At 29.0% G+C, this 27193-nt stretch overlaps 3 protein-coding genes across 3 annotated transcripts; 2 read left to right on the top strand and 1 right to left on the bottom strand.

Moving 5' to 3' along the window:
* LOC135138958 (chymotrypsin-1-like) lies at positions 1–3816 on the top strand. The gene is made up of 2 exons (XM_064069010.1): positions 1–394; positions 3291–3816. The coding sequence occupies exons 1-2, from the start codon at positions 192–194 to the stop codon at positions 3808–3810; spliced, it is 723 nt and encodes a 240-aa protein (XP_063925080.1). The 5' UTR covers positions 1–191; the 3' UTR covers positions 3811–3816.
* On the bottom strand, positions 3796–27193 carry LOC135137890 (uncharacterized). The gene is made up of 9 exons (XM_064067659.1): positions 27079–27193; positions 23955–24383; positions 17743–17823; positions 17005–17693; positions 9798–9849; positions 9058–9744; positions 8536–8939; positions 4595–4646; positions 3796–4541 (listed from the first exon to the last, which is right to left on the bottom strand). Exons 1-9 carry the CDS (start codon positions 27191–27193, stop codon positions 3847–3849), a joined length of 3204 nt encoding a protein of 1067 aa, XP_063923729.1. The 3' UTR covers positions 3796–3846.
* On the top strand, positions 23635–24675 carry LOC135138959 (chymotrypsin-1-like). Its single transcript, XM_064069011.1, has 2 exons — positions 23635–23891; positions 23951–24675. The coding sequence occupies exons 1-2, from the start codon at positions 23843–23845 to the stop codon at positions 24619–24621; spliced, it is 720 nt and encodes a 239-aa protein (XP_063925081.1). The 5' UTR covers positions 23635–23842; the 3' UTR covers positions 24622–24675.

Here is a 27193-nt window from a genome sequence, read left to right as displayed (position 1 = left end):
AACTTATTTTAGTACCTAGCGGATACATTAACTAAGTACATCCTGTTTTCATATTTACTTTCCATATAGATCGCTTATTACGCCAAAAATTGCACACTTAGCTAACTATTCCGGGTACTACCAACATTAATCGTACATATAATAAGAAAACGCACGACCTCCACACAGTGAGTACCTATATCATATTCAAAATGTATACATACTTGAAGATTGTCGTACTTTTGATAACAATTAAAAGTAGTTTGGGTTTTATTCACGGCCATGAAAGACACCTTGTCACCCCTGGCCAGTTTCCCTCAGTGGTGTCAATTAGCATTGCTCAGTACGCCCAGCATTACTGTGGAGGTGTCATCATTAGCAAAAAATGGGTACTAACGGCCGCTCGTTGTGTAACGTAAGTACTTTTTATTTCCTGGGCGTAATCAAGATATACAGGATACGAAAAAGTGGTCCCCCGTTTCCGTCTGTCTGTCTGTCGTCTGTGTCAATTTTTATTAGACAAAATTTCCGAAACTACTACTACTAAATTTTGTATGTACATTAGGAATTCGTAAAGTTGATGTGAAAAAAATAAAATTCGCAAAAAACAAATCTTATCATTTTTTCGAAAAATCTGAATTTATTTACCTACGACCAACTTTTTGATATCACAATTTTTCACTTTTTCATTTTCATTAATTTTTCAATTTTGCAATTTTTCGATATATTTCAATTTTTAGTTTTCATTTTTTCGATTTTATACCACAATTTTTGGTTTTTTCGATTTTTGAATTTTTTGTTTCTTAAATTTTTTCAAAGCATACAATTTTGTACTTTTTTTATTCGAAAAGTTGAAAAATCAAAAAATTGCAAAATCGAAAAATTAACCATGAGAAAACCAAAAAATCGGAAAAAACTGAAAAACGAACTGAAGAAACGAAAGTTTGAAACATTGAACAAAAAAAAAGAAGTTAAAAACCAAAAAAAATATTGAATCGAAAAACTGGAAAGAAGAAAAAACGAATCGAATCGAAAAATTCAAAAATCGAATAAATCAAAAAGTTTTAAAATCGAATAATTGTAAGTTATTACATACTAAAAATGAAAACTAGAAAAATTTCCAAACAAAAATTGAAATTGCAAACTAAAAAATTAAAAATCCAAAATTTGAAAAATTTCACGTTAAAAAAAAAGAAAAATATAAAATCACAACGCTGAAAAACCGAGAAATTGAAAGAATTAAGAAATTGAAAAACCGAAACGAAAAAGTGCAAGTCGAAATAATGAAAAATTAAAAATTGAAAATAGAAAAATTGCAAAATCTAAAAATTGAAACATCCAAAAGTTGGGAAATAGATAACTAAAAAATTTTAAAGTGAAAACTCGAAAGTTGCATGTCGTAAAAGTTAACAAACAAAAAAATCAAAAATTGAAAAATTACAAATCGAAAAATAGAAGAAACGAAAAAATAAGAAAATAGAAACGGAAACGGAAAATTGCAATTCGAAAATTTGAAGAAATGAAAAATTGAAGAATCAAAAACTTGAAAAGTCGTACAAATGAAAAATCATTGAAAAATGAAAAAATTCTCAAATCGTAAAGTTGAAAAAATGATTCTTTTTAAATTATACTCCTAATTATTATTATTACATATTTAAAATGAAAAGTAGAAAAATTTCCAATCAGAAATTGAAGAAATGTGAAATTGGAAAATCGAGAAACTGAAAATTTTACAAAATGAAAAATAGAAAAATTGAAAACCGAAAAATTGCAAATCGAAAAATTAAAAAAATTCACAAAGAAAAAAAGAAAATCAGAACGCTGAAAAACCGAAAAAAATGAAGAAAATCGATAAACCAAAATATTTTAAAATACAAAACAGGAGATTTGCATCTCTTAAATAAAAAAAACATTGAAATTGCAAATACAAAAAATATAATGTCCGAACATGAAAACATGAAAAAATCGAAAAATTGTTAAAATAAAGAAAACAAAAACCGTAACAAAAACTTGAACTAGAAAATTTGAAGGAATGAAAAATTGAAAAATCAAATAAATGAAAATGTTACAAAATTCGATAATTGAAAAATGAAAAAAATCTAAATCGCAAACTTGAAAAAATTAGCTATTTTAAAAATTATTATTATGATTATTAGATAATTAAAACGAAAACTAGATAAATTGCAAATCAAAAACTGAAGAAACTGAAAACTCAAAAGTCATAAAAAATGGAAAAATTAAAAAGCCGAAAAAAATTTTACAATGGAAAAAGGAAATTCATAAAATCAGAATATTGAAAGGCCGAAATATTGAAAAAATATTGTAAATAAGAAACCGAACCAAAAAATTTGCAAACTGAAAAATTGAAGACTTAAAAACAGAAAAATCGAATAGTTAAAACATAAAATCTCGAAAAGTTAGATGTTGTAAAGTTGAAGAAACAAAAAATTAAAATTAATTAATTAAGAAAACCGAAATGGGAAAAAAAATACAGAACATTGAAAAATCGAAAATTGTAGATAAAATAAAGAAAATAAAAAACCGAAAAAAAATTCGAATAGAAAATTTAAAGGAATGAAAAATTGAAAAATCGAAAAATGAAAAAGTTATAAAATCCAATAATTAACAAATAAAACAAAACGTAAAACTGAGAAAGTGAACTATTTTAAAAATTATTATTATTATGAGATAATTAAAACGAAAACTATAAAATTTGGACATCAAAAACTGAAGAAACGAAAAGCTGAAAAATCATGAAACTGAAAATCAAAAACTGAGAAACGAAAAATTAAAGCCTAAAAGTTGAAAAGTAGAAAAATTTCACAATGCAAAAAAAAGAAAAATTATAAAATCAGAATATTGAAAGACCGGAAAATTGAAAAAATATTGGAAATAAAAAACCGAGGCAAAAAATTGAACACTTGAAAACGTGAAATTGAAGAAATTCAAAAAACAATGAAAAATTGGAAGAACTGAAATTGATTAAACAAAAATTTATAAACCCGAAAGATTGAAAAGTCGAAAAATTGTAAAAATAAAAAAAATAAAATATCGAAACGAAAAATTGCAAATCAAAAATTTCAAGAAATTGGAGAAACGGAAAAATGAAAAAATTAAAATTGAAAAAGCAAAAAATTCTAAAATCGAATAATTGAAAAATTCAAAAACTGGATAATAGAAGAACTCGAGAATTGTGGTTTTTACTTTATAGAGGTTAGTTTGTTGTAGTCCACTTCAGGGGTGAGGGAAGTTCTGTCGAAATAACCTTCGGCCAATTTTTTTTGTTTCACCATAAACTTAATTATTCACAGAAATACGATCCCCGGAGAGTACCACCTAGTCGTCGGCAGTACCCACCTCAGCAACGGTACTAAAATCAACATCACCACCATCAAAGTGCACCCAGATTTTGACCAGAAAAATTTACACAACGACATTGCTTTGGTAAAACCACAAAAAGAATTCACTTTTGGTGATAACCTCAAACCCGCTGAGGTGTCAAAAATTTCAATCAATTCCTCAGGCGTGGTTGTCGGATGGGATGAAAATAGAGACGAAGCAGAGTTTATAAATGTAAGAATCTTGTCTTCGGAAGAGTGTGAGAAATTGGAAGAGGATGCCAACGAAAGGGAAAAGTCGTCTTCGGGACAAGTGTGTGGATATGGAGGTGTGGGTGTCGGACTCTGCTTCGGTGACTGGGGAAACCCTTTAATGGTCGAAGGGAAACTCGTAGCCCTTGCTTCATACAGCGTGGAGTCTTGTGGTTTAGGCTTTCCAGATATGTACACCGACGTATCGTACCACTGGGACTGGATTAAAAAGAACATGTAAAAACCAGTACTTTTGTTTTTATTTATTAGATAGTTTCTAGTTGCCAATGATACTTTGTATCCAGTCTGCATACTCCGTCGTCTTGGTAAAAACATCCGGGTACCCCATAGCGCACGGTACTACTCCATACGATACAACTCCCGCCAACTTCCCGTCGCAAACCAGTGGCCCTCCTGAATCCCCATAGCACAACCCTTTTCCTTCCGGACCCAACGTACACACCTGCTTCGGCCCCAAGTAGTACCCATCGATATAATCCTTCGAAAGACTCAAACAATAGTCAATATCGATACTAGTCAACTCGACATATTGAACGGCATCTGGAAAATCAACGGTGTCAGTGATCCCCCACCCTAAAGCAACACAAGTTGCGTTCACTTCCGGATCGCCAAGTTCGATGGGTTGAATGGTGTCACTGTACTCCAGTTCGCCGTCGATCTGGATCAAACCGATGTCGTTTTCGGTAGTGTTTGGGTAGTAATCTTCGTGTACCACGACTTTGGCGATGGTGTATTCAACCCCACCTACGTGTTCGATGTGAGTACCGGCGAGTACCGTGGTGGTGTCGATGCTGAGCTCGAGGATGCAGTGGGCTGCGGTGACTATCCAGCTGGTACTGATGATGGAACCATCGCAGAATTGGTCGGGGTCGTTTAAGGCTACTATGAAGGGGAATTGGCCGGAGGTGGCGTTCTGGCCACCGAAAATGCGGACATTTCGGTGGGGGGCACCTAGATTTAGTTGGAAATGTAGTTAGTACTTATACTAAATGGTGGGTACTTACTTGTGGCAACGGCCGCTAGTGCTATAATAGTGAGGAGGTACTTCATGTTTGACTGTCAGGTGATTCGGGTTTCGTTTTATATTAAACTAGTTATCTTTGTTATCGAATAGACAAGTACGTCCTGTGGTACTAAGTGTATTTAAATGAATGGCCACCAATACGTGGAATTCGTTTCGAGTGTGAGACAGAATTATCTTTACCACATTTTTAGAACAATCAAAATGAAGAACTAAGTACTTGCCTTATGCATTGTGCTGGACATTTTTACGAGTGTCTGATAGTGTAAAGTTTTATTTATCTTTGTTTATATATGTAAGTACTTTTCAAATTAGAGGATACACTGCTGTAACAATAAATAAAATTGCTTATGTTGGTACTTATACTTAACACGCAAGGCTACTTTGATGTTTTCTCGACGTTTCATGACCCCTAAAATACGCAAACATTGGTATTTCGTTTCCGTCTGTCTGTCTGCTGTCGATTTTCATTAGACAGTTAATCTCCTAAACTACCGGACCGATTGTTGTCAAATTTTGTATGCTATCTAAATCGATACACGTGTGTTCGAATTTCATTGTTTTGATTTTCTAATTCTTTGATTTTTAGTATTTCAAAACTTCGATTTTCAATTTTCCGAGTTTTTGATTACTCAGTTTCATAATTTTGCAATTTTTCAATTTCGTAATTTTTCTATTTACCAATAATTGTCTGATTTTCCAATTTGAAAATTATACGATGATTCAGTTTCGTAATTTTGCAATTTTTTCATTTTTCAGTTTAAATTTTTAAAATGTTTCGATTTTTCAGTTTTCAATTTTTAAAATTTTTTCATTGTTCAATTGCCCAGTTTTTCAATTTTTGATTTTTCACTTGTCAGAGTTTTTAGTTTTCCGATTTTTCGATTTTTATTTTCCATTTGTTCGAATTTCATTGTTTTGATTTGCTAATTTTTGGTGTTTAATATTTCAAAATTTCGATTCCTAATTGTCCGAGTTTTTGATTTTCCAATTTCGATTGTACAATTTAAAATTTATTTCTGAATTGTTCAGTTTTTACTGAATCAATTTCTCAATTTTCAATTTTCAATTATTAGATTTTCCATATTTTCGATTTTTAAAATTTTCAGTTATCAGATTTTTCGATTTTTTATTTTTAGTTGTTTCATTTTTCAATTTAATAATTTTGCAGTTTTTTACTTTTACGTTTAATACATTTTTGAGTTTGCAGTTATTCCATTTTTCAATTCTGTAATTTTGCGATGTTTTGATTTTCAATTATTCAAAATTTCAAGTTTAATTGTTCAAGTTTTCGATTTTTCGGTTTAATTATATTACAATTTTTCGTTTTTAAAGATATCCGATTTTTCAATTTTTAGATTTTTCACTTTTTGATTTTTCAATTTTACACTTTTACAATTTTTGGACGGCTCAATTATCTGGTTTTAATTAACCAATTTTCATTTTTTCTATGTAATCATATTTAATTTTTGATTTTCCAGTTAATCGAATTTCGTTGTTTCGATTTTCCAATTATTTAATTTTCAATTTTTCAAAATTTCGATTTTCAATTATTCTGGTTTTTGATTTTTCAATTTCATAATTTGGCAATGTTTCAATTTTGTAATTTTTCTGTTGAACATTATCTGATTTTTCATTTATTTAATTTGAAAATTATACGATTTTACCGTTTCGTAATTTTGCAATTTTTGATTTTTTAATTAACAGATTTTTCAGTTTCTCAATTTTTCGATTTCTCATTTTCTAATTGTTCAATTTTTAATTTAATAAATTATTTTCCGAATATCAAATTTTTGAAGTTCTCACCTTTTCAATTTTTCGGTTTTGGAAACCTTCGATTTTGAATTTTTCGATTTTTGAAAAAGTGATTCTCTTTAAATTATACTCCTAATTATTACATCTTTAAAATGAAAACTAGAAAAATTTCCAATCAAAAATTGAGGAAACCAAAAACTGGAAAATCGAGAAATTGAAAATTCTAAAAATGAAAAATTGAAAGTCGAAAAATTTCACAAAAGATAAAAATACAAAATCAGAACACTGAAAAACCGACAAATTAAAAATTAAAAAAATCCGAAAAGATATTGAAAAATTAAAAATCGAAAAACTGAAGAATTCTAAAATTGTAAAATTAAATAAATAAAAACGGAAACGAAAAATTGCAATTCGATAATTTGAAGAAATGAAAAATTGAAGAATCGAAAAACTGAAAAGTCGAACAAATGAAAAATGAAAAAATTCTAAAATCGTAAAAGCGAAAAAAAGTTTTTTTTTTATTGTACTCTTAATTATTATTACATATTTAAAATGTAAACTAGAAAATTTTCCAATCAGAAATTGAAGAAATGTAAAATTGGAAAATCGAGAAACTGAAAATTTTAAAAATGAAAATTGAAAAATTGAAAACCGAAAAATTGCAAATCGAAAAATTAAAAAAAAATATAATGAAAAGAAAAAAATAAAATCAGAACACTCTAAAACCGAAAAACTGAAACAATATAGAAAATAAAAAACTGAAACGAAAAATTTGCAAGTCGAAATATTGAAAAATTAAAAACTAAAACATCCAAAAATTGGAAAATTAAAAAAGCAAAAAATTTAAAATTGCAAAATAGGAGATTTGCAATTTTAAATAAAAAAAAATACAAAAAAATGAAAAATTGAAAAATTGCAAATCGAAAAATCGAAAACATTGAAATTGAAAATACAAGAAAATATAAAATCCGAACCTTGAAAAATCAAAAAATTGTAAAAATAAAGAAAATAAAACCGCCACAAAAAATTGACTAGAAAATTTGAAGGAATGAAAAATTGAACAATCGAATAAATGAAAATGTTATAAAATTCGATAATTGAAAAATGAAAAAAATCAAAATCGTAAAATTGGAAAAGTGAACTAATTTAAAAATTATTATTATTACATAATTAAAACGAAAACTAGAAAAATTGCAAATCAAAAACTGAAGAAACTAAAAACTCAAAAATCATAAAATTGAAAAATCTAAAACTGAAAAAACAAAAAATTAAAAAGCCTAAAAGTTGAAAAATTCAAAAATTTTACAATGGATAAAGGAAATCCATAAAATCAAAATATTGAAAAGCCGAGAAAATATTGGAAATAAGAAAACCAACCAAAAAATTTTGAAATTGAAAAATTGAAGCTTAAAAAACAGAAAAAAACGAAGAGTTAAAAGATGAAAACTCGAAGAGTTACATGTTGGAAAATTGAAGAAACAAAAAAAATGAAAAATTGAAAAAACAAATAAAAAAAAAACGAAAAACTGAAAAATCATGAAATTGAAAAATCAAAAACTGGGAAACGAAAAATTAAAGCCTATAAGTTGAAAAGTAGAAAAATTTCACAATGAAAAAAAAGAAAAATTATAAAATCAGACTATTGAAAGACCGGAAAATTGAAAAAATATTGGGAATAAAAAACCGAGACAAAAAATTGAACACTTGAAAATCAGAAAAATCTCAAAATTAAAAATTAGAAACTCGTAAAATTGAAGAAATTCAAAAAACAATGAAAAATTGGAAGAACTGAAATTGATTAGACAAAAATTTATAAACTCGAAAGATTGAAAAGTCGAAAAATTGTAAAAATAAAAAAAATAAAATATCGAAATGAAAAATTGCAAATCAAAAATTTCAAGAAATTGAAGAAACGGAAAAATGAAAAAATTAAAATTGAAAAAGCAAAAAATTATAAAATCGAATAATTGAAAAATTCAAAAACTGGATAATTGAAGAACTCGAGAATTGTGGTTTTTACTTTATAGAGGTTAGTTTGTTGTAGTCCACTTCAGGGGTGAGGGAAGTTCTGTCGAAATAACCTTCGGCCAATTTTTTTTGTTTCACCATAAACTTAATTATTCACAGAAATATGATACCCGGAGAGTACCATCTAGTCGTCGGCAGTACCCACCTCAGCAACGGTACTAAAATCAACATCACCACCATCAAAGTACACCCAGATTTTGACCAGAAAAATTTACACAACGACATTGCTTTGGTAAAACCCCAAAAAGAATTCACTTTTAGTGATAACCTCAAACCCGCTGAGGTGTCAAAAATTTCGGTCAATTCCTCAGGCGTGGTTGTCGGATGGGATGAAAATAGAGACGAAGCAGAGTTTATAAATGTAAGAATCTTGTCTTCGGAGGAGTGTGAGAAGTTGGAAGAGGATGCCAACGAAAGGGAAAAGTCGTCTTCGGGACAAGTATGTGGATACGGAGGTGTGGGTGTCGGACTCTGCTTCGGTGACTGGGGAAACCCTTTAATGGTCGAAGGGAAACTCGTGGCCCTTGCTTCATACAGCGTGGAGTCTTGTGGTTTAGGCTTTCCAGATATGTACACCGACGTATCGTACCACTGGGACTGGATTAAAAAGAACATGTAAAAACCAGTACTTTTATTTTTATTTATTAGATAGTTTCTAGTTGCCAATGATACTTTGTATCCAGTCTGCATACTCCGTCGCCTTGGTAAAAACATCAGGGTACCCCATAGCGCACGGTACTACTCCATACGACACAACTCCCGCCAACTTCCCGTCGCAAACCAGCGGCCCTCCTGAATCCCCATAGCACAACCCTTTTCCTTCCGGAGCCAACGTACACACCTGCTTCGGCCCCAAGTAGTACCCATCGAGATAATCCTTAGAAAGACTCAAACAATAGTCAATATCGATAGTAGTCAACTCGACATATTGAACGGCATCTGGAAAATCAACGGTGTCAGTCACCCCCCACCCTAAAGCAACACAAGTTGCGTTCACTTCCGGATCACCAAGTTCGATGGGTTGAATGGTGTCACTGTACTCCAGTTCACCATCTATCTGGATCAAACCGATGTCGTTTTCGGAGGTGTTTGGATCGTGATCTTCGTGTATTACGACTTTGGCAATGGTGTATTCAACCCCACCTACGTGTTCGATGTGAGTACCGGCGAGTACCGTGGTGGTGTCGATGCTGAGCTCGAGGATGCAGTGGGCTGCGGTGACTATCCAGCTGGTACTGATGATGGAACCATCGCAGAATTGGTCGGGGTCGTTTAAGGCTACTATGAAGGGGAACTGGCCGGAGGTGGCGTTCTGGCCACCGAAAATGCGGACATTTCGGTGGGAGGCACCTAGATTTAGTTGGAAATGTAGTTAGTACTTATACTAAATGGTGGGTACTTACTTGTGGCAGCGGCGGCTAGTGCTATAATAGTGAGGAGGTACTTCATGTTTGACTGTCAGGTGATTCGGGTTTCGTTTTATATTAAACTAGTTATCTTTGTTATCGAATAGACAAGTACGTCCTGTGGTACTAGGTGTATTTAAATGAATGGCCACCAATACGTGGAATTCGTTTCGAGTGTGAGACAGAATTATCTTTACCACATTTTTAGAACAATCAAAATGAAGAACTAGGTACTTGCGACATGCATTGTGCTGGAAATTTTTACGAGTGTCTGATAGTGTAAAGTTTTATTTATCTTTGTTTAAATATGTAAGTACTTTTCAAATTAGAGGATACACTGATGTAACAATAAATAAAATTGCTTATGTTGGTACTTATACTTAACACGCAAGGCTACTTTTATATTTTCTCGACGTTTCATGACCCCTAGAATACGCAAACATTGGTATTTCGTTTCCGTCTGTCTGTCTGCCGTCGATTTTCATTAGACAGTTAATCTTCTAAACTACCGGACCGATTGTTGTCAAATTTTGTATGCTATCTGCATCGATACACGTGTGTTCGAATTTCATTGTTTTGACTTTCTAATTCTTTGATTTTTAGTATTTCAAAACTTCGATTTCCAATTTTCCGAGTTTTTGATTTTTCAGTTTCATAATTTTGCAATTTTTCAATTTCGTAATTTTTCTATTTACCAATAATCGTCTGATTTTCCAATTTGAAAATTATACGATGTTTCAGTTTCGTAATTTTGCAATTTTTTCGTTTTTCAGTTTAAATTTTTAAAATGTTTCGATTTTTCAGTTTTCAATTTTTAAAATTGTTTCATTGTTCAATTGTCCAGTTTTTCAATTTTTGATTTTTCACTTGTCAGAGTTTTTAGTTTTCCGATTTTTCAATTTTTGTTTTCCATTTGTTCGAATTTCATTGTTTTGATTTGCTAATTCTTTGGTGTTTAATATTTCAAAATTTCGATTCCTAATTGATTTTTCAATTTCGATTTTACAATTTAAAATTTATTTCTGAATTGTTCAGTTTTTACTGAATCAGTTTCTCAATTTTCAATTTTCAATTATTAGATTTTCCATATTTTCGATTTTTAAAATTTTCTGTTATCAGATTTTTCGATTTTTTATTTTTAGTTGTTTTATTTTTCAATTTAATAATTTTGCAGTTTTTCACTTTTGCGTTTAATAAATTTTCAAGTTTGCAGTTATTCCATTTTTCAATTCTGTAATTTTGCGATGTTTTGATTTTCAATTATTCAAAATTTCAAATTTAATTGTTCAAGTTTTTGATTTTTCGGTCTAATCATTTTACAATTTTTCGGTTTTCCAATTTTTAGAGTTTTCACTTTTGGATTTTTCAATTTTACATTTTTACAATTTTTGGATGTCTCAATTACCTGGTTTTAATTAACCAATTTTTATTTTTCTATGTAATCACATTTAATTTTTGATTTTCCAGTTAATCGAAAGTCATTGTTTCAATTTTCCAATTTTTTAATTTTCAACTTTCAAAATTTCGATTTTCAAATTTTCTGGTTTTTAATTTTTCAATTTCATAATTTCGCAATTTTTCAATTTTGTAATTTTTCTGTTTAACATTCTCTAATTTTTAATTTTTGAATTTGAAAATTATAGGATTTTTCAATTTCGTAATTTTGCAATTTTTGATATTTTATGTATCAGATTTTCCAGTTTCTCGATTTTTCAATTTTTCGATTTCTCATTTTTCAATTGTTCGATTTTTAATTAAAAAAGTTTACAATTTTTCAATTTTATTGTTTAATTTTTAATTGTTCAAGATTTCAGTTTTAATTTTAGATTTTCAGTTTTATATTTTAACAATTTTTCGATTTCTCAATTGTCCAGTTTTTAGTGAATCAAAAATTATTTTTCGAATATCAAATTTTTGAAGTTCTCGCCTTTTCAATTTTTCGGTTTTGGAAACCTTCGATTTTGAATTTTTCGATTTTTCGTTTTGTTGGATTTTACAAGGTTTTATTTTTACAGTTTATTAATTTTTCGATTATACCATTATCCAATTTTTCAAATTTGTAATTTAAATTTTTACAATTTCCAATTCTGTGATTTTTATTTGTTGAAAATTTCAATTTTAATTTTTCAAGTTTTTAGTTTTTCTTTAATTATTTTACAGTTTTTCGTTTAGGGATATAAGTGTCCGATTTTTGAAATTATCCGAATTTCATTATTTCCATATTCTAATTCATTGATTTTTAATACATATTTCAACATTTCGATTTCCAAATGTTCCGGTTTTTTGATTTTGATTTTGATTTCATAATTTTGTAATTTTTCAAATCTGGAATTTTTCTATTTTACAAATGTTTGATTTTTCAATTTTTTAGTTCTAAAATTATACAATTTTTTAGATGGTAATTTTCTGTTTTATATTTGTACAATTTTTCCACCTCTAGTTGCCCAGTTTTTAATGAATCAGTTTTTCAATTTTAAATTTTCCGGTTTAGGAATCCTTCGATTTATCAATGTTTCGATTTTTTATTTTTAGATTTTTCATTTTTCTGTTTAATAATTTTGCAATTTTTCATTTTTACTGTTTAATACATTTTCAAGTTTACACTTATTCCATTTTTCAATTTTGTAATTTTGCTATTTTTCAGTTTTTTGAATTTCAATGGTTCGAAATTTCAATTTTAATTTTTCAAGTTTTTAATTTTTTTGAATTGCAATTACCTATTCAATTTTACAATTTTTGGATGCCTCAATTACTTGGTTTTATATAACCAATTTTCATTTTTTCAATTACGTACTTAATTTTCAATTTTTCAATTAATCGAATTTCATTGTTTCAATTTTAAAATTTTTTGATTTTCAATTTTTCAAAATTTCGATTTTTAATTTTTCAGATTCTTGATTTTTCAGTTTCATAATTTCGCAATTTTTAATTTTGTAGTTTTTCTGTTTAACATTGTCTGATTTTACGTTTTTTCAATTTGAAAATTATACGATTTTCAGTTTCGTAATTTTGCAATTTTTGATTTTTTAATTATCAGATTATTCAGTTTCTCGATTTTTCATTTTTGTAGTTTAATTTTTCAATTTTGTAATTTTACAAGTTTTCAATTTTTTGATTTTTAATTATCCAAAATTTTAATTTTAATTTTTCAAGTTTTTATTTTTACAATTTTTCGACTTTTAGTTGTCCAGCTTTTAATAAATCAGTTTTTCAATTTTCGTTTTTTCGAATAACAAATTTTTGAAGTTCTCGTTTTTTCAATTTTTCGGATTTGGTAACCTTCAGATTTGAATTTTTCGATTTTTCATTTTTCAATTGTTGGAGTACACTATGTTTCATTTTTACGTTTCATGTATTTTTCGATTACATAATAATTATCCAATTTTTCGATTTTGTAATTTTACAATTTCCAATATTTGATTGTTCAAAATTTCAATTTTAATTTTTAAAATTTTTGATTTTTCAATTTAATTATTTTACAATTGTTCGTTTATATAAGTGTACGAGTTTTCCAATTATCCGAATATCATTGTTTCCATATTCTAATTCATTGATTTTTTAATACATATTTCAAAATTTCGATTTCCAAATTTTCCGGTTTTTTGATTTTTCAGTTTCACAATTTTGTCATTTTTCAAATCTGGAATTTTTCTATTTTACAAATGTTTGATTTTCCATTTTTTTTCCTAAAATTATACAATTTTTCAGTTGGTAATTTTCAGTTTTATTTTTGTACAATTTTTCGACCTCTCAGTTGTCCAATGAATCACTTTTTCAATTTTCAATTTTTCAATTTTTTTCAAAGATTTCACAAAACCTTGATTTTTCTATTTTTCGGTTTAGGAATCCTTCGATTTATCAATATTTCGATTTTTTATTTTTAGATTTTTTCTATTTAATAATTTTGCATTTATCATTTTTACTGTTTAATAAATTTTCCAGTTTACAGTTATTTCATTTTCCAATTTTGTAATTTTGCAATTTTTTAGTTTTTTGAATTTCAATTGTTCAAAATTTCAAGTTTTTGATTTTTAGGTTTATTTATTTTACAATTTTTCGTTTTTAAAGATATCCGATTTTTCAATTTTTAGATCTTACACTTTTTGATTTTTCAATTTTACATTTTTACAATTTTTAGATGGCTCAATTACTTGGTTTTAATTAAGCATACCAATTTTCATTTTTTCAATTACATATTTAATTTTTCAATTAATCGAATTTCATTGTTTCGATTTTCAATTTTTCAAAGTTTTGATTTTTCAATTTCATAATTTCGCAGTTTTTCAATTTTGTGATTTTTCTGTTTAACATTGTCTGATTTTTCATTTTTTCAATTGAAAATTATACGATTTTCAGTTTCGTAATTTTACAATTTTTGATTTTTTAATTATCAGGTTATTCAGTTTCTCGATTTTTGTAGTTTAATTTTTCAATTTTGTAATTTTACAAGTTTTCAATTTTTTTATTTTTAATTATCCAAAATTTTTATTTTAATTTTTCAAGTTTTTATTTTTACAATTTTTCGACTTTTAGTTGTCCAGCTTTTAATAAATCGGTTTTTCAATTTTCGATTTTTCGAATAAAAAATTTTTGAAGTTCTTGTATTTTCAATTTTTCGGATTTGGAAACCTTCAGTTTTTCAGTTTTCAATTGTTGGAGTATACTATGTTTCATTTTTACATTTCATTTATTTTTTGATTATATAATAATAATTATCCAATTTTTCGATTTTGTAATTTTACAATTTCCAATTTTGTGATTTTTGATTGTTCAAAATTTCAATTTATTTTTTTTTATTTTTGATTTTTCAATTTAATTATTTTACAATTGTTCGTTTATATAAGTGTCCGATTTTTCGAATTCTCCGAATTTCATTGTTTCGATATTCTAATTCTTTGATTTTTAATACATATTTCAAAATTTCGATTTCCAAATGTTCAAGTTTTTTATTTTTAATAATTTTGCAATTTTTCAACTCTGGAACTTTTCTATTTTACAAATGTTTGATTTTTCACATTTTTTGTTCTGGAATTACATACACAATTTTGCAGTTTGTAATTTTCATTTTTATATTTTTACAATTTTTCGACTCTCAGTTCTTCAGGTTTTAATGAATCAGTTTTCCAATTTTCGATTTCAATTGTTCAAAATTTCAATTTTAATTTTTCAAGTTTTTTATTTTTCACTTTATTTTTCAATTTTTCGATTTTACACTTTGATTTTCCAAATTTAAAATTTTTACAATTTTTGTTTTTTCAATTATTCGAGTTTCATTGTTTCGATTTTTCAATATTTTGATTTTCTGACTTTATAATTTCGCAATTTTTCGATTTTTAAATTTTGTTATTCTTCTATTTCAAATTTGTGTGATTTTTCAATCTTTCGATTTTAAAATTATTTGATTTTCAATTCTTAATTTCTACAATTTTTCAGAATTGTAATTTTGCAACTTTTTTATGTTCAGTTTTATATTTTTACAATTTTTCGATTACTCAATTGTCCGGTTTTTAATGAACCAAGTCTTCAATTTTATAATTCTTTGTTTTTAAAGTTTGTCGTCTTTTCAGTTGTCCAGTTTTCTGGTCTTTCAATTGTCCAAATTTCATTGTTCGTATTTTCCAATTTTTTGATGTTTAATGCAATTTTTCAGTTTTACGGTCTAATAATAATTAATTTGTCGGTTTTACAATTATCCAGTTTTTCAACTTTGTAATTTTGCAATTAGTTTTTTTATTTTTCAGTTTTATATTTTTACATTTTTTCGATATCTCAATTACTTCGTTTTTAATTAATCAATTTTCAATTTTTGATTTTTCGAATAACAAATTTATGAAGTTCCCGTTTTTTCAATTTTTCGGATTTGGAAACCTTCAGTGTTTCATTTTTCAATTGTTGGAGTATACTATGTTTCATTTTTACGTTTCATTTATTTTTCGATTATATAATAATTATCCAATTTTTCGATTTTGTAATTTTACAATTTCAATTTTGTGATTTTTGATTGTTCAAAATTTCAATTTTAATTGTTTAAGTTTTTGATTTTCCAATTTAATTATTTTACAATTGTTCGTTGATATAAGTATCCGAGTTTTCCATTTCTCCGAATTTCATTATTTCGATATTCTAATTCTTTGGTTTTTAATACATGTTTCAAAATGTCGATTTCCAAATGTTCAAGTTTTTTATTTTTCATAACTTTGCAATTTTTCAGCTCTAGAATTTTTCTATTTTACAAATGTTTGATTTTTCACATTTTTAATTCTGGAATTTTACAATTTCGCAGTTTGTAATTTTCACTTTTATATTTTTACAATTTTTCGACCTCTCAGTTCTCCAGGTTTTAATGAATCAGTTTTTCAATTTTCGATTTCAATTGTTCAAAATTTCAATTGTAATTTTTCAAGTTTTTTATTTTTCACTTTATTTTTCGGTTTTACACTTTGATTTTCCAATTTTACATTTTTACTATTTTTGTTTTTTCAATTATTCGAATTTCATTGTTTCGATTTTTCAATTTTTTGATTTTCTAACTTTATAATTTCGCAATTTTTCGATTTTTAAAATTTGTTATTTTTGTTTCACATTTGTGTGATTTTTCATTTTTTCGATTTTAAAATTATTTGATTTTCAATTCTTAATTTCTACAATTTTTCAGAATTGTAATTTTGTAATTTTGCTATTTTTTAATGTTCAGTTTTATATTTTTACAATTCGATTACTCATTGTCCTGATTTTAATGAACCAAGTCTTCAGTTTTATAATTCTTTGTTTTTAAAGTTTGTCGTCTTTTCAGTTGTCCAGTTTTCTGATTTTTCAGTTGTCCAAATTTGATTGTTCGTATTTTCTAATTTTTTGATGTTTAATGCAATTTTTCAGTTTTACGCTTTAATAATGTGTCGGTTTTACAATTATCCAGTTTTTCAATTTTATAATTTTGCAATTAATTTTTTTATTTTTCAGTTTTATATTTTTACATTTTTTCGATATCTCAATTACTTGGTTTTTGATTAATCAATTTTTGATTTTTCTATTATCAAATTTTCCAATTTTCCAATTTTTTTTCACTTCTCTTGAAACGCCATCTGCTTTGTTTTCAAAGTTAAAAAACCGATTCCCTTTACTGTACATTATTTATTAAACTAATAACAACCATATACATATATATAATTTTCTACATATACACTCTTAAAAAATAGACTTTTCAAACCGCGTGACTATTAATCCAGTCAAGATAAGCAGACACCCTGGTATAAAGATCCGGGAACCCCATCCCACACGCCATTATAGGGTACGACGCCACCCCTGCCACCTTCCCCCCACACACCAAAGGCCCTCCCAAATCCCCAAAACACACCCCTTCTCCTTCAGCCCCCAAACTACAAACCTGCCCATCCCCCACTTTAATCGACCCAAGATGAACCCCAGAAATCGTCACACAATCCGCATTACTCAAAGCAGCCACTTCAACAAACTGCAACTCCGCAGAGTAGTTCCAATCAGGTAGCCACCCCCACCCCACGGCCATACAAGTGGCATTAACCCCATCAGGATCACCAAATTCGGCGACTTGGACTGTGTCGCCCATCTCGAATTGACCATCGATCTGAATTAGCCCGATGTCGTCTCCTTCGGTTATGGTAATGAAGTTTTCGTGTTGGACGGTTGCGGCGATGTTGTAGGTGGTACCGCCCGAGGTTTGGGAGTTAGTGCCCACTAGTACCGTGGAGGTGTTGGTTACTTCGAAGATGCATTCGGCGGACGTTAGTACCCAGTTGGTGTTGATGATGACGCCTGCGCAGAACTGGTGGTCGGGGTTGTTCAAAGAGGCTATGAATGGAAATTGGCCGTCTGCTGCGGCAGTACCACCGAAAATTCGGCCATTGGTTGGCGAGGCTGCGATGGGTGGTGTTAGAGTGAAATGGGTTGTTGGAAGGAGTCTTACCAGTAGTGGTGTGGAGAAGGGTGACGCTGACGAGCAGAAGGAAGGGTGGCTTCATTGTTGTTGTTGTTGTCAGTACAGAAACTCAAATACCTTTGACTATTCTATTATCTTGAGGTTATCGGTTATCTGAGAGTTTGTTGTGGCTTGTCAAAAGAGAAAAGTAGATGTATTGTTTATGTGCACGGAATTATCAAAAGGATCTCTAACAATCAATAGATCAAATTCTATGAAATGTCAAACATTGATAAAATAAGTTTTTATTTGTCTGGTACTTATCTAAGTAAATTTGGTTTGAGTAATTTGTCTGGTACACCTAGTACCAGAGAGTACTTTGTGTTATTTTAAATTTGACTTCGACTGTTAATGTTTATACTTCGACCAAATTCAACTATTAGCACGTTCAGATTACAAGCATCAGCGGTTAAAAGAAAATGAAATTTGGTTGATTTTGTGTTGTCAACGCAGAGGAAAGTACTTGAACAAGTAATTCATAATCAGTTTTTTCCCAGTGGGTGGGCGGGGTTTATTATGTTCTTCTGTCGAGTGGGGGTGGAAACTAATAATATCTAGGATGTGAAAAAGTGAAGCAATAGCACTTATCGTAGATAAACATTTTTTTGGTTATACTATTTGCTATAAAATTTAATTCTTAACTTCTCAATTGTCGCAAATAAACAAATTTCAAACATTTCTGTGATTATATAAAAACCACAAAGGACATTCTTAAAACAATTGTATTTTGTAAAACAAAAATTAATAAAAATTTCCTTTTTTATCTACAAAATTTTTATACCCAACTATTTTGACGGAGCTAGAAAATTTGCTACATTTCAATTAGCGATTTTGGAAAACGATAGGAATTTTCGAAGAAACGAAGCCGAAAATCACTTCTGGATATCGAAATCTACAAGAAATTGTATTCAATTAATTTTCGAAAGTAGTCATATTTATCTTATCAAATACTAGGGCCACCCACCCACCCACCCTCTATTTTCTTGTAGGATATGTCGTTTGCCAAAATCTGTCTTATCTTAGCAAATATTAGCCCCGCCCGCCCACCCCCTCTTCTTATTCTAACGACTAATTTTATTTCTGTTTAGTATAAGATCATTCTATCCATTCAGAGCGGATAAAACCAATCACCGAAATGGAGGCCGGGTGGGTGGGCGGGGCTAATTATGTTCTTCTGTCGAATGGGAGTGGGAACTAATAAAATCTAGGATGTGAAAAAAGCAAAAAAAATGTGCTTTATATATATTTTTTAAAGAAAACAAGCCAATTTTGTCGTTGAACTGTTTTTTTAATTTTTTTTTTTGATTTTTCGAAATTTCGTCTTTCAATTTTTCAAGTTTTTGATTTTCTAATTCTATAATTTCCCAATTTTTCGATTATTAAATTTTGTTATTTTTCTATTTCACATTTGTGTGATTTTTCAATTTTTCGATTTTAAAATTATTTGATTTTCAATTCTTAATTTTTACAATTTTTCAGAATTGTAATTTTTCAATTTTTTTTGTGTTCAGTTTTATATTTTTACAATTTTTCGATTACTCAATTGTCCGGTTTTTAATAAACCAAGTCTTCAATTTTATAATTCTTTGTTTTTAAAGTTTGTCGTCTTTTCAGTTGTCCAGTTTTCTGATTTTTCAATTGTCCAAGTTTCATTGTTCGTATTTTCCAATTTTTTGATGTTTATTGCAATTTTTTAGTTCTACGGTTTAATAATTTGTCGGTTTTACAATTATCCAGTTTTTCAATTTTGTAATTTTGCAATTAATTTTATTTCTGTTCAGTATAAGATCATTCCATCCATTCAGAGCGGATAAAACCAATCACCGAAATGGAGGCCGGGTGGGTGGGCGGGGAAAATTATGTTCTTCTGTCGAATGGGAGTGGAAACTAATTAAATCTAGGATGTGAAAAAAGCAAAAAAACGGTGCTTTGTATATATTTTTTTAAGAAAACAAGCCAATTTTGTCGTTGAACGGTTTTTTTAATATTTTTTTTTTTGTAAAATTCTCAAAGTGAGCGGTTTCTGTATTTCTTAAAAATTAGGTGATGTTAAAAAAATTCGCGACAAAAACTGACTTTTTATTTTATAACAAGGCAATAAAAACTTCAACGTCAAAATTGGTTTGTTTGTTTAAAAAATTATATGGTACCTTAAAATAGATGAAAAAACAGGTTAAAAATGGCTTAAATAAATGGAAAAAAAAGATGTGGGGAGAAACGTATTATTTTACTTTCTGCTGATTTCTATTTAGAAATTTCATCTAAAACGTCCGATAATCCAATCCTAAACACCAGTCATTCAGATAAGAATTGGATTTGAAATGCCAAACAATGCTTTTGATTTTGAAGATCAGAATGTAATAAAGAGTTAACGTAACGTAAATAGTTAAAATTAAAACTATTTTAGTGGTTATCCTACATTCTAAACAGATGCATTGTAAAACATTAAATTAATTAAGCATTTGAAAATGGTTATGGAGTGATAGATTTCCAAAACTTAAAAAAATAATCTTAAAATATAAAGCAAATTTTTGTTTCAGATTCAATTGATTTACTGATTGCATAACATTTTGTCGATTAATTTCATCTTTTTTTTGGTTGTAAGGTACGAAATAAATTGCAAATATCAACTTGAATTATCTAAAAATTAATTAAATCATCACCAGACGTATTGGCTGTTCTTTAACCTGTTTTTTTTTTCCTCAAAAAATCTCATTCTAAATTTAAAAATTAATTCTGGCTATGCAACCAACACTACAATTAATTTCAAAATAATATTTCCTTAAAATAAGATTAAAAATAAAAATTATATGAACAACGTGGTAATATTTGTTTGATTTGTCCCCGCTCAAATTTGGGTTAGGTTTTTATAATGGTTTGTTATAATATGTATGTTGAACTCGCCATTTAAATTTCGTAATATTTTAGTGGAAAACATAGACAAATTGACGTTTCTCCCAGTATCCCACAGTCCGACTTTCTTATAAAATCACTGGTGAATTTTGCTGGTTGCCTGACATTGCATTAATGGATTTATATATTAGATGAAGGTTATTTTATAGCGATAATCGTACTAAAATACCTTGACAGTAAATAGATTTTTAAAAGTCTTCTCCGGGATATTTTAATCTTGTATAGTGTGAATTTGTAAAATACAGTTGCTTATACAACCAGCAATACACTAAAATGTGTTGACAGTCTTTCATATTGCTAAAACATTTTCGAAACATGTTTATTGACAAAAAAATTCTTAATGGTTGCCCAGTATCTTTTTTCTTCAGTTAGCATCACTGAATTTTGCTTAAAATTGGTAGCTCTGTCACTCCACGTTGCTTCCTTTTGTAAAAACTGACATGGCAATTTAGAAAGTGACATTTAATAAAATTTGCGTCAAAATTTGTTATTGTTTATTATTAAAATGGAAGCGAACTCTTAATTAAGATTAAACAATAAATCTATAATTACTATGTGTGTATATCGTTTTAAAAGTTATTTTGCTTATGCAACCAACATTACGCCTTAATTTAAAATTTTGTAATCACCTATACTTTGAAATGATCGTCGAGATGACGGTAAGTATTTGCAAATTAGTAAATCAAGAAGAACTATTTTCAAAAATTATACAATACAATTTTATTTTTCTCTAAAAGAAAATATTTTAAATCTATGTATACAAATCTAACCAGTGTGACAATTTAATATAATTTTAAATATTTGGAATTTAAATTATAATCGTCAGATGAAAAGTTTAAAAGGCCAGCGAAAAATTCAAAAATTTAAAATTTGGCCTTGGGTGTGATCGTCTGACAAAATGGAACCCTACGTTGTGTTGTTGAAAAATGATAGAATGCATTCAGATGCAAATGGTAGACCCCAAAGCAATTCTCGATTATGGATAAGCCGTACGTGCAGGTTGTACAGATGGCGCGATAAATCTCGCCAGCTCGACTAGGAACCGCACACTCCGCTTCTGCCACGTTTTTCTTTTTATTTCCCTCAATTCCATTTTAAATGTTCAATTTCTTATAACTCTGATATTAACGACAACTGAACAACTGTTAAAGTTTCAAAAAGAGCAATAAACAATATTTAAATTCGCCATATAATTTTTGTGAAATTTTAAACAACAAATAATTCTTATTTGAGATTAAGATTGGACATTAGATAATTTATATGATGGAAACATTCATCAACAAAACATTTACATAAAAAAAACTAGCAAAGATTAATGAAAACAAGAGATCTGGGGTGGGATTTTGTTTCTGTAACGATAAAATATCGGTACCGATAAAATGTGGTCATCTTTTTCTTTCGCATCTGAAATTTATATTTACGTCCTTGTCATTTATCACTTCATAACGTATCGGTAGAAACAAAATTCCACCCCTGATGTGAAATAAACTTGTGCACATAAATTACAAAGGTTAAAATTGCGGAGCATGAAAATTTACGTTTAATTAAAATTATACAACAAAGAAGATTATTGAGGTTAAAATTGTGAGATAGAGAAATATTGTATGAGGTGAAAATTGCAAAGTTTGTTATTTTTTACTTTTTGTAAATTTATTAATTTACGACTTTATCAACGATTCAAACAAAGAGTTTACATCATGTTGAATTATGTCTTGATCCAAGTGATTGGTTACTTAAAACAATTAGCTTCGAGAGTTTATAATATCGCGAACTGCTTACCCCAAACTGAAATCCTAACCTGATCGGTGAATAAAACAGATTTACAGCACGTATAGCATCCGTCGAAAATGAGCACTTTTTCCGATTCGAAAGCCGGAAGAATTAGCTGCGCGGGTTGGGGAAAACTGGGCGCCATCGTTACGATTAATTTTCGTTAAACAAAAGCTCCTTCCCTTTTATTAACTACTAAACCAACTAATTTAACCTAGCTAACTTACAGCTTCTTTTCACCATGCTCACACAACACCGAACCAAACAATCCTCGTGCCGCTGTTTTGTCTACTACTACCGCCCTCTAACTAATAAGCAGAACTACCCCCAAGCGCTAACGTGCACATGGTTGATTTTTTTGTTTGAATTTTTTTTTCAAATTTAAATTATTCAAATGTGATTTCGCGGAACTATTATTTAAATTCAACCCGAAAATTTGATTAAAATTCGGTTACCACAATGTTGTATTAGATTTTTTTAATACATATGTATAGTTTCAAATAATGGCTATGTTTTGCTAAATTAATGTTAGATTGGAGTATCGTAATTTTGGCTATGCAACCAACAATACGTTCATTGTTATGGGTGACTTGTGATAAATTCATTAATATATTAGACAAGATTTGCACCTAATTCTTCGATAAAAAAAATGTCTAAATGGGTTTTTTAGAGTCTCTTATTATATTATTGACACAAAAAATTGTATACCGATTTAAGAGCAGTGACCAAAGACGTTGAAGATTTAAGACAAAAGATGGAACAAAGGCGCAAAAAGACTTTGAGTAAAGTTGACAATCTTTGTTTTGCTTACAACAAATGCAGAACATTTCATCATCTTTTGTATTTAAAAATGATCAGAAAACTAAATGAGTACCTAAGTAGATAGGTACTTAAAGCATATTTTATTTATTTTTTTAAGATAATCTCAAATATAGTGACATGATCAAAACAATTAATAAATAAAAATAATAAAAAAATTATGTATTTTCACAGTCAAGTTGATTATAACTTTTTTGATGACCCTCCACATACAAAGCATAGACAAAATTTACCATGTCACTTATTAGACTTTGAGTACTTTGAATCCTTTTTAATACAATGGTCAAGAGTTTATTGCTGAACGTACCATTACAAGAAATTTACAAAAATTCTAAAAATTCTAAAAATTCTATATTCATATACAGGTTGCCTATAGTGAAAATTGTTTCGCTAAGTGGCGTTTTTAACATCAGAACTCGATAGATTGCACATTCAATGTTGCATCATTTTTCAATTTTACTAAGCACCTCCACTTATCAACAGTCAAAAGCCACTTCTAGCTGTCCAATGTATCACTTTTGACAACACGTGACTGATTACTTGTACTATATATCGAACAACGAACTCCGTAAAGCATTATTCAAAAATGAAGCAATATTGCCTGATACTAGCTATAACAATCGGTGCCACCTTTGGTAATAAACACACCATATTCACTATATATTTTGATTATTAAAGCTTCTCCCCTTCGTAGGTGCTCCCCACAGGGGCCGAATTTTCGGCGGTGACCCAGCCGCCCCTGGCCAGTTCCCCTCCATAGTGTCCATCAACAACCCAGACCAGTTCTGCGATGGCTCCATCATCAGCAAAAACTGGGTGGTCACAGCAGCCCACTGCATCGACGCCATAACATCCACCACGACCATAGTAGCAGGTACCAATCTGGCCCACAGTGGTGGTACCACCCATAAAGTAACCAACTGGTTCAACCACGAGGACTACGATGACCAAACACTGATAAACGATATCGGTTTGATCCAAATCGAAGACGAGTTCGAATTCGACGATGTCACTCAACCTACGGAGTTTGTTGATCCGGCAGCGAACGCAACTTGTACTGTTGCCGGATGGGGAGTGACTGACGTTGTTGATTTTCCCGAAGAACTGCAGTTTATTGAGCAAACCGTCTACAGTTTTGACACTTGCAAGAGTTTTATAGGGGATGATTTTACGGAGGGACAAACTTGCGCTTTCGCTCAGGACGGCAAAGGGGCGTGCTTTGGAGATTCAGGTGGGCCTTTGGTTTGCGAAGGGAAGTTGGCTGGGATTGCGTCGTTTATTATTGAAAATTGTGGAGCGGGGAACCCTGATTTTTACACTAAGCCAATTGCTTATGTTGACTGGATCAACGCAAATATACAGTGAAACTGAAGTTATGAAAATATACTTTAAATAAAGGTTGATGGTTTTAAACAAAAATTACGTTTTTTATTGGTGGTTTTAGATTTGTAGAATTTTTCAAAATTTTACAACGTGGTGTAGTGTTGGTTGCATAAGCTTACTAACTTTTCAATGTTTGTAGATTGTTACAGAACATTTTTGAAATTAAAAAGAGAGTGTGCCTCGAACAAAATGATGAACATTTGTTTTTTTTTTTAATTGTAATAAATCCGTTTTATTTTTTTTAAGATATGAAGCATTTAGGCAACCAGTTATACAGATGCGTGTGATCTTTGTCATGCGTCTTTGGGCATTTAGTACAGTTCAAATCTGAAAGGCGGCATGTTTACATGACGTACTGCGACCCTATAATGATTTATAGAAACCCTGTATTAGTGATAGCAAGTTAGATTTTTAACCAACTGAACAAAACTGAGTTTTTTTGTGTTACTAATAAACCTGAATTAAATACTTGTCACCATGTCACTTTAACGCGGTCAAGAAAGTTTGGTTACAACATTTTAATAATAATCAGCAACATATTTTGACGTAAATTAGATATCGCTGCCAACTATGTCTTTTTTGACAAACAGGAACTAACGTGGGGTCAAATTTCAGATTTAGTATTGTGCCATTTTAAATTTAGTGTAGTGTAAGATGAAATCACGTTGTATCAAATATAATTTGCTTTGTAATTTCAGATAGGTACTTTTTTCTAATTTTTGATAATCTGTCACTCGATAACCATTTTCAAATTATTTACTTAATACTTTGATAAATTGTCATTTTTTAACAAAAATGTCAGTTAAATATTAGGTTAAGTGTTTGTATTCTTAGTTGCCTAAAATAAATTTATATTATGAATTGTGATAAGTTGCTTCAATATAAGTTGTAATCAATTATTTTTGTTTAATACCATGGTAAATCATATTTTATTTTATATCAGAATTTACTTTTTCAATGTTTCACAATTTGAGTGATTCCATTATTCGATATTTTTATGACAATTATCAAAATATGTTACCTACCAAAATTCGACAATATACCAAAAAGAAACGACTCATTAATTGCCAAGTATTTCAATTAAAATATTTTTTATTATGAAGGAATTGTTGGTTGCATAGGCAAAATCTAAATTTATGGTTATTTGAACCAAACACGGTTAAATACCAACAATTTAATAAAAAAAATATATATTTTTGACGATCGTTTATTAGTATGAAAATTACGAACAAATTTGGTGTTCAAAATTGATCAATAATGAGTGTCATTATTCAACAATTAAAGTCGACAGAAATGTCAATGTATTGTTGGTTGCCTGTCAATCTAACAAAGTTTGTTATTTCGATTTTAAATTAACGCGATATTTAAAAGTTGAATTAACAGGGTGTTTCTTAAAATTAAAAATGAATTGTAAAACAAATTTAAATAAAGTAAACTTGACAGAAATGTTAGAGTATTGTTGGTTGCATACCAATTTAATAAACATGTCTGTCACGTTAGGCAACCAGTAAAACAAAGTTTAACATTATAAAACTAGAACTTTCACATGGTCAATAAAATAACAGCTTGAGAATTTTTAATAACCCCAATCAGTTTAACAAAATTTGATACATAAAATTGTTAAGTGATCGATAAATCAAAATTATTTGTAATAGCTGTATTATCAAATTATTAATTCACATACACAAAATTAGTTAAATTCAACAAAAAGCGGTTATTGACAAATTGTTTGTAGCTTAATAAAAAACGACCGAGTGTAGCAAATTTTAAATAATTAACCATTTGTTGCCAAAATTGTTATAACGACAAGATTAAAGAATTAAAGGAAGAATGAGTAAGTTAACAATCACAGTAATAATAAAACACAGAAAACAAAATAAAAGTGCACACTTACTATTTACAGGCTTCTTCTTCTGCTACAATATGTAGCGATAGCTCTCCTCTTCTTACAAAAAACAACAACAACGAAACTTTATTATCTCCACAAACTACAAATTTACAAACATGGACAGTTGTATAAAAACTACAGCAGCGTCAATAATACGTTATACCGCCTATTTAAGCCTAAATAATTAAAAAAGATATCCATTTCTAAATAAAGTTGGTAACAATAACTTTACACACTTTGAATGGACGCATCTAATCGAAAATAGCAGGTTCATAATCATAATTTTTCACATTGGAACCAAATTTAAACTGTCCAATGTTAAATTGACAGTATAAGAGTGCTTTAGTTGACTAAAATTAGCAATTAATCACAAATTATAAATTTAAAAAATAAATAATACCAAATATCGCATAGAAAATTTTGGAAGTCGAAAATTCCGAATCATCGACGACTTCGCAGCAACTGCAACAAAAAATTTATGGAGTCATTTACAATGAACTTCCCTCGCTTCTGAAGCACAACGAACACCGTTGCATATCAGGGATTAAAACAAATATATACAAAAAAATTTTGTTTGAGAGGAAGCCATCCATTTTTCTTAGATATAAATAAATTTACCGAAATTAGATACAAAGCTTCTGAAAATTTTGAAAACACGATTGACAT

The sequence above is a fragment of the Zophobas morio genome, unplaced genomic scaffold (genome assembly GCF_036711695.1).
Source record: "Zophobas morio isolate AGI-343-1 ecotype UQ-CSIRO unplaced genomic scaffold, CSIRO_AGI_Zmor_V1 ptg000030l, whole genome shotgun sequence".
Taxonomy (NCBI): domain Eukaryota; kingdom Metazoa; phylum Arthropoda; class Insecta; order Coleoptera; family Tenebrionidae; genus Zophobas; species Zophobas morio.
This window is presented reverse-complemented; position numbering and strand designations above follow the sequence as displayed.

What these genes read in the sequence shown, in the direction of transcription:
- LOC135138958 (XM_064069010.1), top strand. Translation starts at nt 192, where the DNA reads ATGTATACATACTTGAAGATTGTCGTACTTTTGATAACAATTAAAAGT. An exon ending in ACGGCCGCTCGTTGTGTAAC is followed by an intron (nt 395 to 3,290) that starts GTAAGTACTTTT and finishes AATTATTCACAG; the next exon opens with AAATACGATCCCCGGAGAGT.
- LOC135137890 (XM_064067659.1), bottom strand. Translation starts at nt 27,193, where the DNA reads ATGTCAATCGTGTTTTCAAAATTTTCAGAAGCTTTGTATCTAATTTCG. An exon ending in AAATTCGGCCCCTGTGGGGA is followed by an intron (nt 17,824 to 23,954) that starts GCACCTACGAAG and finishes AAGGTATTTGAG; the next exon opens with TTTCTGTACTGACAACAACA. An exon ending in TAGTACCGTTGCTGAGGTGG is followed by an intron (nt 4,647 to 8,535) that starts GTACTGCCGACG and finishes ATCACCTGACAG; the next exon opens with TCAAACATGAAGTACCTCCT.
- LOC135138959 (XM_064069011.1), top strand. Translation starts at nt 23,843, where the DNA reads ATGAAGCAATATTGCCTGATACTAGCTATAACAATCGGTGCCACCTTT. An exon ending in AACAATCGGTGCCACCTTTG is followed by an intron (nt 23,892 to 23,950) that starts GTAATAAACACA and finishes TCCCCTTCGTAG; the next exon opens with GTGCTCCCCACAGGGGCCGA.